Genomic DNA, 11,968 nt, shown 5'->3' on the forward strand with positions numbered 1-11,968 from the left:
TGTGGGCACGTCTAAATTAGAGTCTCCCTTCAGGGTGTAATCACTGAAATAATTACCACCACGGTATTACTTTACTGCAGTCTGCGGTGGAAAAAATGTTCTGTTTTCTTCACTGACATCCAGTAGCGTTCCTCTTGACCAGCATTGTGAGAAAAGGAACACTTCTGCCCTCTGGTGGAGAAAACAAAGCCAAGAGTCAGAGTGTGACTAATGTCCTTATTTATGGCACGCATTGATTTTCAATGATAAATTCTGCCTCAGTGTTTAGTCAGTAAATACTGTTAAAGAAGGCTGTTGCCAGTGTTTTCATATATTAAATTTATTGCTGCTGTCTTTTCCCCAAAGGCTTTTAAATCAGTGCTCCTTCGTTTAAAGATTATTTTTGCAGCAAATATCCAGTATCCAGCTTCAGTCTGCTGCAGTTTGATACAAAGATAAGTGAAAATGTCTGTATAGAGATTCAGATTTTATGTTATTGCAGCCTCATAACTAAACACAGACTGTTTATTCATATATATATATACATATATATATATATAAATATATATATATATATATATATATATATATATATATATATATATATATATATATATATATATATATATATATATATATATATATATATATATATATTTCTGTACGCGGGCTGCACAGTGGTGTAGTGGTTAGCACTTTCGCCTTGCAGCAAGAAGGTCCCTGGTTCACGTCCCGGCTTTCCCGGGATCTTTCTGCATGGAGTTTGCATGTTCTCCCTGTGCATGCGTGGGTTTTCTCCGGGTACTCCGGCTTCCTCCCACAGTCCAAAAATATGCTGAGGTTAATTGATTACTCTAAATTGCCCGTAGGTGTGAATGTGAGAGTGCTTGTTTGTCTATATATGTAGCCCTGCGACAGACTGGCGACCTGTCTAGGGTGTCCCCTGCCTTCACCTGAGTCAGCTGGGATAGACTCCAGCCCCCCCCCCCCGCGACCCTAGTGAGGATTAAGCGGTGTATAGATAATGGATGGATGGATGGATTTCTGTACGCATTAAAGGTTCACATACACATTGCTGTAAATGATATTTAACATATGTACTACATTGCCAAAAGTATGTGGACAAGGAGCCATTCCAACCATCTGTGACTGTTGTACTTAAACTACACACCTTTTTCAGCAGGTCACCCAGAAGAACTCTTCACTTTTATACAGTTTCATTTCTAACTAAAATAGCTGCACTTATTGCTAATTATCTAAATCAAATTGAGAGCTGGGACTCCCACATTGTAGGTATTACTACAGGGACCTTAGAGTTATGGATGAAAAGTCATACATGTATTTGATGGATTGAAAAGAGTCTGTGTTTTGTACTTTACTCTAATGCTTCTCAGAGTGCACCATTGTGTGAATGCATGGATGGGATGTCATGTAGTCATGTAATGTCTCTCTTTATTAAATCAGTTGTCACTTTTTTTTGTCTTGTATATGACCTACCAGCCAAAAGTTGGGACACACTTTCTCATTCAACAGCTTTTATTTAATTATTTTCTACTGAAGATTAGGACTTTTTTGTTTACAACAAAATTCCATATGTATTCTTTTATAGTTCTGATGTCTTCAGTATTAATGTACAATGAAGAAAATAATGCTATATAAGTGTGTGTGTGTGTGTGTGTGTGTGTGTGTGTGTGTGTGTGTGTGTGTGTGTGTGTGTGTGTGTGTGTGTGTGTGTGTGTGTGTGTGTGTGTGTGTGTGCATTGAGTGGAGGCAAAGCAGCAATCAGGGTAAGTAAGTCAACCCCACACATTAATATTTTCATCAGGTCTGATGTTAAAGAGTTATTAAAAGGATGTGTTTGAGGACTTAAGGATGTTTTTTTTTAGGTATATATCAAGACTTTGAGGGAAAAATTAAAATCTGTTTAACTCAAATCCTAATAATAGATAGGTAGAAAGTCTATTACAAAGGTGACTGAGACCTGACTGCATAACTTATAACATCTAGATCCAAACAGTAAAGGAACCGTATACACATCAAGGATCCAAACAGCCAAATTTAGAAAAACAGATCATATTCTCAACCCTTGCCCCTTTCACTTTTGGCTAAATTCTCCTTTACATAAGGTTCTGATCTACAGGAATAAGAGGTTGGTGAGTTGTGCTCTTAGCCAACACTTTAATATCTGTCATGAAGAGGTATTGAGGATCCTCTAGCCCAGGTAAGAAGTCTGTCTGTGAATAGTTATCAGGCCATGTGTCCCTTTCCTTCAGGCTTTCTTCCATCTCAGTGATGAGCTCAGCATCCATCTCCTCCTTGTGCTGCCTTTTGCGCTCCTCCCTGAGCTCAGTGTAAGTGCAGTTAAAGGTGTGGAAGATCGATGTGGAAGGGAAAGACAGGATGAGGATCCCCAACAAGATGACGATTAACGCCATCAGTTGTCCTAGGGTGCTGAATGGCACCATGTCCCCGTACCCCACAGTGGTCACCGAGATGATGGTCCACCAGTACGATGCTGGGATGCTGCTGAAGCTGAGATGGGGAAACTTGGCAGCATTCGGCGCCAGCTCACTCTCGATGAGGTGGACCAGGGGAGAGAAGAGAGCCACGGAGACACACACGAAGAGCAGCAGCAGGCCGAAGTCGGTGAAGCTGCGCTGGATGGTCAAACCCAGAGTCTGCAGGCCCATAGAATGACGGGCCAGCCTCACCACATACAGGACACGTAGCGCCCTGAGCACCCGCAGGATCAGACCCAGCTTATCCAAGGTGCTCTTCCCTCCTTCTGCAACAATATCGTGCACTGTCTCGTCCCTGAGCTCCAGAAACAGCGAGATATAGTAGGGCGAGATGGCGGCCACATCAGTGATGTTGAGAGGGCCTCGAATAAACTCCAGCTTGCTGTGTGCGTGGAAAAATCGCACCAACAACTCTAAGGTGAACCACATCACACAAACTGTTTCTATCAAAAACATGCTGCGGCACTGTTGCAAGCATTCACCCTGTGGAGACGAAAAAAGACAAAGTTCAACAGGCTTACAAATGAGATGATTTTTTTCATATTGCTGAAATAACCTACAATCAGCAGACTTGAAAAGGTGATCAATGTCTGACTGTGTGTTAAAGTGGCTCACCTCAAGTTTTACATCAGTCTTCAACATCATCGCTCTGAGAAACGCGACACTTAAGTTTGTGTGGGGGTCCGTTACTATTTTTCTGTGGCCATGGATTGCTGCACTGCTTCTCCCTGTCCCTGTAATGGTCTATTGTATAAAGACTTGACCACCAGGTCCTGCACTCTGATTGGCCCCTACATTTGTCAGCATTCATCACCAACAGTTGATTGGACCAAACCCATCTCCCAGCATCCAATCAAGCCCCACACATGCCTCTTAAAGACCATCTCATCATTCTGTGGTGGTTTTCTATGGTGTTCAGCTGCCCATGTGTCTGTTCTGTTTGATATCTTGTAAAGCATCTAATTAAGACACTTAGTGTTTCATCTGAAGTTCAACAGCTTAATCAGGGACAATTTGACTGTGGAGACCTTTTGTGTTAATAAATCAAAGTTAGTATTTGGACAGGGGTGCTATTTTCCATATATTTTCAGTTTGTTATTGTAGTCGGGCTTTTGGGTTTTGCAGATATTTTTGTTGTTTGGTAGTTTAGATATACCTGAGCTATTTATTTTATTTAAGTAGCATTATTCACCCATTGTTCTTCAATTTACATGTTTTGTTAAAATACTTGTTTTCAATACATCCACCTCTGTCCCACTCTGGCTAAACAGCATCCATCTGCTGTTTTCAGTTCCTATCCTTGTTTACCCTAGACCAGGGTGTCAAATTCATTTTAGTTCAGGGGCCAAATTCAGCCCAATTTGATCTCAAAAGACCAGTAAAATCAGAGCATAATAACCTATAAATAACCACAACTCCAAAATTTCCCTTTGTTTTCGTGCATAAAGGTACATTCTGGAAAAAATCCCATTTAAGGAACTATGTTTTTACAAAACATTATGAACATCCAGAAATTTCAACAGTATTATGCCCCAGTTCATCATTTACACTTGTGCATTACAATTTACAGATCAGTGTCTACAAAAGAACAAAACATTTAGTCTCAGGCATCTGAACTGAACAATGTAGTATTTAACTCTATGATCAAAACAAGGTCTAGAAATGATCTTAAATTTATGGTGTCTTGTTTTGTCTGTAATTTTTGCAAAGTGGTCCTGTGGGCCGAGTTGGACCTTCTTGCTGGCTGGTTTTGGCCCGCTGACCGTATGTTTGACACTCCTGGCCTAGACAGTTGGTTTATAACATTTTTCAATCTACATATTGCTATTTATTAACATCAAACAATTTCAGGAGCAACAGGTTCTTAAGACAGGACAGAACTGACATCCCAATACTTAGATTTTAAAGCAAAAAGAGAAACTGTTCAACCTGAGGAATCTAACTCCATCTGAAGTTATAGGTTGTGGTTCTACTTTAGATTGTGATTAGAGTCGTAATTCCAATACTCTCAGGCTGACAAAAATATCGTGAAATCTTGAAAACACTGCAAAACTACAGTCATTTTTAAATCAAATAAATGTGAGAGAACTGTATTTCAAGCTGACTCCATCACTGCATGCAGCATTTCAATGGCCTCCTGAAAAAAAAGCATTGAAAAACTTCAGCTTACCCAAAATTGTGCCGACAGCAGAGGAGAGAACAGTTCACCAGAGCTGTTTCTTTGCTATGCTTAAAAAACTTTGGTAAAAAAAAAAAGAGCGGCAAAGTTGTCCCAAAGCACTTTACTCTCAGTAATCACTGGCCTCGGGAGGCAACTGTCCCTCTGCCCTCCAAACATCAGGATGCTTTTAGAGCAATGGTTTCCTGGTTAGAGCACAACACTACTGATGTCAACTGTCTGATTCTTGTTTGTCCAAAGACTGTTTCTCCACCACTCTCTGCATAAGCTCTCCTCAACATGACTGAAAGTGCTTTTTTGCCTCTTAAACTTGGCTCACCAGTTCCCCCTTTTCACAGCATTATTAGGCAGTTATTGCCTTAGATATTCAGACAGAGCTTTGCACATGGCGGGCAAGAATTTAATTGTAATTTGTATAATTGTTTATCAGATATGATATTTTATTGGTTCTATCATCAACATGTTTGTTTTAATGTTATTATTGCAGCTAAGTTTAGAAGTTTGAGAGCATATTTAGAGTTTACTTCGAGACACAAAGCAGTCAGTGGGCTTGGACCAAACTGTTCTGCTGATTCACTTGTTAATTACATTCCTTCAAATGTGCTGCAGTGGCAATTAGTACCTTACAATAAGTGTGTTTTCAGCTGCAGCAAAAAGAAAACAAATATGACACAACTTTCCTGACACAGGCTGTCTTGTACCTTACTTAACACTTCTGTACTTCTTTGTTCTATCACCTGTGTGTGTTTTATCTTAATTTAATTTATATATTCAAGTTTAGCCATGTAATGTGAAGTCTTTCAATCAGTTTTACTATTATTTTAGGCTTTCAGATTCTATTAGGCTATCTCAGAACTGTTACCTTTGTTAGCTTTCTCTAAGTAAGTCCAATTCAGATCTGTTTGTTATACTGTTTTCAAATTCTTGGTATAAAAATAAACTTTAATTTCTATAACTGATCAATTGCTGTACTGTTAACACAAAAACAATTCATTTAAGTGCCACTGCTGCTAAAAAACTACCAGGGTAATGGTATACAAAATTCCTAGTATTGGTATGTATTTGGGTTTAGCATCATTGTTCATAATGTAACGGTCATTTAATAACTCATAAGAAGAGAGACAGATGGGGAATGACATTTAACAAAGATCCCCTGATGGGGTTGAACTGTGGCAATTACAGTTTATTAATGTCTACGTTGGGTGTCTTTTGTTTTTGCCGGCTGACTAATAAACACACCGTCTCTAGTCTATCCCAGCTGATTTAAGGTGAAGGCAGGAGACACCTGGACAGGTAACAGCCTATCACAGGACTACACATAGAGACAAACAATCACACTCACATTCACACCTACAGACAATTTAGAATCACCAGTTAACCTCAGCATGTATTTGGACTGAGAGAATACCTGGAAAAAACCCACACATGCACAGGGAGAACATGCAAACTCCATGCAGAAAGATCCCAGAACTTCTAGCTGCAAGGCAACAATGCTATCCACCGAGCAGCCCTCTACTGACCGTGCACCTTTGAAAAGAACTTTTACCGTATACGTTCTCTCAGATGACAGTGGCTTTCACAAAACAGTAGCACTGGACAGCTAGGAGAAACTGACAACAGAATGTGTTCATCTCAGACCTGTACACAGCTTTGTCTTGGTTTGTACATACCCTGCTTCCTTCCTGCTGGCCGTCTAACATGGTGCCGATGCACAGGCTGAGCACTGTGACCACCACCATGATGACAGACAGGCAGGCAAACACTTTCCCTGCTAAACCCGAATCAGGGTTGTCCACGACTTCCCCCAGCTTGTAGAACAGGCTTCTTTTTACCACACATGCCCTCATGGCCTTCCTTCTCTCCCGCCACTCCTTCTCCTTGCGCTGGTGCTGGGCCACATTCTCCACATAGTTCACCACGCGATGGCGGCAGCAGGGCATCATCTGGTTTAAATCTATGCCCCAGTACAGCAGCTCGGTGTGCAGCGCTACGCTGCAGACATCCTGCAATACCCTCAGCTTCCCATTCACCAGGAAGCAGAAGATAGTTCGAAAGGCGAAAGGGTCGCGGTCAAAAAAGAACTCGTGGCGCATCGAGTCGTAGTCATCGCAAAACTCTGCTATCTCCTTCAGGTTGGTGCAGGAGCGCAGACGACTCAGACGGCTCTCTGGGAATTCCTCCAGGGTGCTCCAGGGAAAGCTGTACCTGACGCCCCCCACATTGATGAGGGCTTGTCTGTAAGGATCGAGGATCGGACGAGAGGCCTCTGGTCCTCGGAGAATCCTACCACGCTGGAAGTACAAGCCTTTGACCGTGGGGCCCTCTGACTCTAGGAAAAGGTGGCCGTAACTCTCGTCACTGCTGAATGATTGGTCATCTAAACCGACACCGATGATGGCCATGGTGGTAGGTGGGTGTCTGACCACAGAGCTGCACTGTAGTGATGGTGAAGAAAACCTGAAATTATGGAGTACACTGGTAATTCAGATAGAGTGTGAGCGTCTTATTATGTTATATTTGTATTACACAGTTGTGCACTCTAATGGAAAGCTTACTATTCTCTCAATAACTGGTGATTTCAGACAAATAAAGGTCACTGATGTGAGAGAAAATAACATTTTACTATCAAAACAACTTATCAAGGTCAACAAAGTGGAATCAGGATTAAAATTTCACATTGGTGTAAATATTAGTTCAATCAGGAGAAATAGAATGGATGAAGAAAAGATCTTTTTTAATAGAAAATTTGATATATCAGATATTGCTTTCAGCTTGTTCTGCTGTTTCAAGTGGGTAAAAATAAATACTATGGATGCACTATACTGTAATTTTTCTGATATCTGATATGCCCAAATTTTCCAACTTACTTTGACTAATTGCTCATACTAATACACTGACATGTTTTTGACCTAATTGCAAACAGTGCATAGTTCACTCTTATCATGACGGCCTAAAGGAACGTGCTGATATAACAAACAATGCTTTACAAATCCTCATTCACCGTGCTAATATGAATCACCTAACAGGTAAAACATTCGACTTTTATTCTTATGTGACATTATAAATATATTGTCTACCCTCATTATTTAAAGTTCATCAAAATTGTTGGTTACTTTGAACAATTGTTTGTTTGTATCAAGAAGCAAAGTTTAGTTTTTTGTATTTTCTTTATAAGGTGGTCGTGACTTGCTAAATCATCATTATTTAACAGAAGCTTAAAGTGTAATATTTGGAGGTTTACAACTAATCTTTAGCCTCAGTCATTCGCATTATTCATGTCAAAGTGTTCCGTAACTCACCTTAAATTGGTGATGTGATATACAAATCCATTCAAAATAATGTTTCCAGATATTTCAAATGCAGCTGCTGTCTCCTTCCTTTTGAGGAATTATTTTTAGAAAATAAGATCTGCAATATCAGCAGACAAATTTGTCATCATACCGGGAGAACTGTGAAGTTAAAGTGAGAGAGAAGCTGAGAATGAACAAAACCCTAGCAGCTGATCTGTCCCCTTCTGGTGTTCCTCTCTAAACCCTAGTGTCTGGGTGACTAATGGATGACCCTGCGGTTAGTCTGCACATAATCAGGTCACTTTCTTTCCACAGTGCGGTCTAAACCATCATCACTTAATTTTGTCACACTATAAGCTTTTGGCTTAAATGCACCAAAAGAGAAGTCAGCGTCGACAGACTGACTCATCCACAAAGAGAAGGATTAATGAGAATAATATCAAGAGGCTAAAGATCAAAAGATACATTAAACATAGAAATGATACTAACAGCTTGTGTATTTAATAGTGAAAATATACTGCATACAAGTTGGATTGTATTGTGTTGGTTTTGCACTATTTGTAAAGACATTTTTCCAGATGATCATTCACAGTAATTCCATACGTATTTAGTAAAAATACATCCTTTTGTCCACTTCTGTGTTTGCATGTTTGATGTTAAAGCATGGATGTGACTCTTTACTGCTCCTTTAACATTTCAGATCAACATTAAGCCACTCAGATTCTATTAAACATGACAACGTGTTTTCAACACACAACCAAAGTTCACGAGTACAGAAGCTTCAGTAAAGCACTCAGCCAGCAAAGCAATGTAGAGACACAACCCCAGCATGTAGAGTTCCAACTAGTTTAAACTAACCCAGAGCCTGAGCATAGCTTGTCACAATCACAGTGACGAGATCATCCCACTGTTACAATCATCTTCACAGCTGTCTTGTGATATAATATTTAATATCCTGTATTAGACCACCTCTTGTTATTGCAGTGTGGGATGGAAGTGTGTCCCACTGCAGTCGGACAGAAAACTAGCAGAGCAGACAAACCAGTTCCCTCCCTGATGGAGACTGTAGCAACATTTATTGCGGCTTTTTGCATGGGAAGTAAAAAGTAGAAAAATCCACTGTGACTTTTCAACAATTCTTTCTCTGTTTGAACATACTGTGCACACTGAAGTCTCATGGCTCCACAAAACCAGGAAGAAAAATGCTGACACGTCTGCTTTCTTGCACTTTATACATCTGCTACTTTGTGTCATTTCTTGAACATCACATTTTGCCGACGCCTTGAAGAACAATGAGTTGATTCATTATTATGACTGAGCCTGAAATGTGGCATGTTGCAAGATTCTGTTCTCACTGATTTACTAACTATCATTGCATGGTTCTAGAGCCCTGACAGATTTAGGCAACTTATTTTAATTTGTCAGAGCTTGGATGCTTAGAATGACATACACTACCGTTCAGAAGTTTTGGGGTCACTTAAAAATGTCCTTATTTTTGAAAGAAAAGCATTTTTTGGTCAATGAAGATCACTTTTAATTAATCAAAAATCCAGTGTAGACATTGTTAATGTGGTAAATGACTATTGTAGCTGGAAACAGCTGATTTTTAATGGAATATCTCCATAGGGGTACAGAGGAACATTTCCAGCAACCATCACTTCTGTGTTCTAATGCTACATTGTGTTAGCTAATGGTGCTGAAAGGCTCATTGATGATTAGAAAACCCTTGTGTAGTTATGTTAGCACATGGATAAAAGTGTGAGTTTTCATGGAAAGCATAAAATTGTCCGAGTGACCCCAAACTTTTGAACAGTAGTATAAGATTGTTAAATTTTGCATTCATAATCCTACCTAATAGCAATGTATCGATGCACACGTAGAAATGTTTAATATAGTAGCTGTGCAGTATCACTTTTACACAGCTAAACTGACCGCAAAGAAAAACAAAAAGATTGCAGAGATGCAAAAAACGTCTAAAGCCCAAAAAGAACCAAACTAATGCAAGAAAGGCAAAGCAATGCAAAGCAACCACAAATAGACCAAAATCAACTTTAAAGAGATACAACACAACCACAAAGAGACATTAAGAAATTTTAAAAAAACACAATGCAGAACAAGTGCAAGCATCCCAAAACAACTGCAAACACATACAAATTAACTAAAGATGGCATAAAAATGGCCACACAGATGCTGATCAACCATAAAGAGAAACAAAACAACAACAACATAATTACAAACAGAGACCACGAGACACAAGAGGACTACAAAAAGACACTCAAACAAACACAAAACAACCACCAACAGACTGAAATTTTCCACTGAGATGCAAAATGACTACAAAGGCACGCAGGGCAGCCACAAACAGATGTAACACAATCACAGCATGAAGCAACATGACCTAATCCAAAGAGCACTAAATGATCAAATATGATGCATCATAATTTCTGTGGGGAAACTGGGCTCTCCTACATGTAAAGCAGTGCTGCTAATAGAGTGAAAGTTGTTAGAAAATGATGACAAGAAAGTAACAATATATGGTATAAAGTGAATATCTAAAGTGACATATAAAATTGAATTGAATTGAATATGTATCAGTCTTAGTTCTCTTGGTGTCATTCTTTCCTAATTTAGGTCATGGATTGTAGAAAAAGGAAAGAAGGCTTTCAGGGTTTTCTGCCAATTTCATTTCCAAAAATCCATTCATATATGTATTTGAAAACATTTTTGATTGCTACCTCTTGCCAGAGTTCCTCACAGTTGGTAGCATCCTTTTAAATCCTGACCCATGACAATGTAATTGGTGGATATTCCTGAAGATTTACTGCACCACAGTGCACTTCAGTGTCAACTTCTCCATTTATCGTCTAAGAAATTGTTTCAGGCAGCACGATACAACAGCCAATCAGCCACATCATGCTCTTTATGGACATGTGTATGAATATGATATTATGGGATCCTGCTGCCCAAAATGTCCATCAGCTTCACTGAGCCCTCCAGGAAGACAACATTGTACAAGCAGCATTAACAACCGCATTAACTCTTTATCACAGATGTGTGACTCGTTACTGACTTGTGATTTGTGATCTATGACTCTACTCTCCATCTGCCCATTATCATTCCTAACAGGACACACACTTGGCTGTGTCATGACAGCTATTCTCTTGTAGAGATTCAGTGTGTTGGAATAAATTAAATGCTTTATTTCCCTATGTTTGAAAAAATAACTGCTTTTAATGAAATATTACATGCTGCATTGATATTTTTGTTCGACAAAATGGATGACGTCATCCTACTAAAGCTGAAGTCTGTCTCCAGAAGAGGTTGCAAAATAGAGGTTGAGTCTATGACTCGCGGATGGAATTGTGTCAAAATACCAGAAGGCAGGCAGTTAGTGAGACATAGTCCATCATGCAGCAGTTAACTTCCTGCCTGAGATGGTGGGAGGAGACAGATTCACTCTGCAACTCACCTGTGTGGATTCACTTGCATGTGTGATGATCTCAAATTATGTGCACAAATGTCACACAGATATTATTGTTTCAGTCTCTGGAAAGTGGGGTTCAAAAAACAAATCTGCAATTATCATTTATCATTATAGGAAGCAGATCCAAACCCCTCATCCCCACGCTCACCCCAACCAGTCGAGGCAGATGGCCACCATACCTCAACCTGCTGCTGTTGGAGGTTTTTTCATTTCCTCCCTGTATTTTTTCTTTCTTTCTTTTTTTGGTTTGTTTTCACCGTGCCGACTACTTGCTCATACAGAATCCAAAGAGAACTTTGGATCGTTGGATAGTCAGTTTAAGATTCATGAGGGTTTTGAATTGGCGCTATAAAAAGATGAAAATAAAAACTGAATTGAATAGATCTTTAAGAGTGCCACTATAAATATGAGAAAAGTGAAATAACGAGACTTTTATAGTAGATGAATAAATAAGGCAGTCAAAGGTGTCACTCTTGTTCCTACTGATGACCAGTTAAATTTAGAGACAGTCCAAAAC

General features: G+C 39.5%; 1 protein-coding gene across 1 annotated transcript; it reads right to left on the reverse strand.

The window, feature by feature from the left end:
- Positions 1-646: 646 nt before the first annotated feature.
- LOC111573748 (potassium voltage-gated channel subfamily G member 2-like) lies at positions 647-8,121 on the reverse strand. The gene is made up of 3 exons (XM_035951809.2): positions 7,977-8,121; positions 6,348-7,134; positions 647-2,981 (listed from the first exon to the last, which is right to left on the reverse strand). The coding sequence occupies exons 2-3, from the start codon at positions 7,077-7,079 to the stop codon at positions 2,097-2,099; spliced, it is 1,617 nt and encodes a 538-aa protein (XP_035807702.2). The 5' UTR covers positions 7,080-7,134; positions 7,977-8,121; the 3' UTR covers positions 647-2,096.
- Positions 8,122-11,968: the final 3,847 nt, after the last annotated feature.

Source organism: Amphiprion ocellaris, chromosome 9 (genome assembly GCF_022539595.1).
Source record: "Amphiprion ocellaris isolate individual 3 ecotype Okinawa chromosome 9, ASM2253959v1, whole genome shotgun sequence".
In the NCBI taxonomy this organism is placed as follows: domain Eukaryota; kingdom Metazoa; phylum Chordata; class Actinopteri; family Pomacentridae; genus Amphiprion; species Amphiprion ocellaris.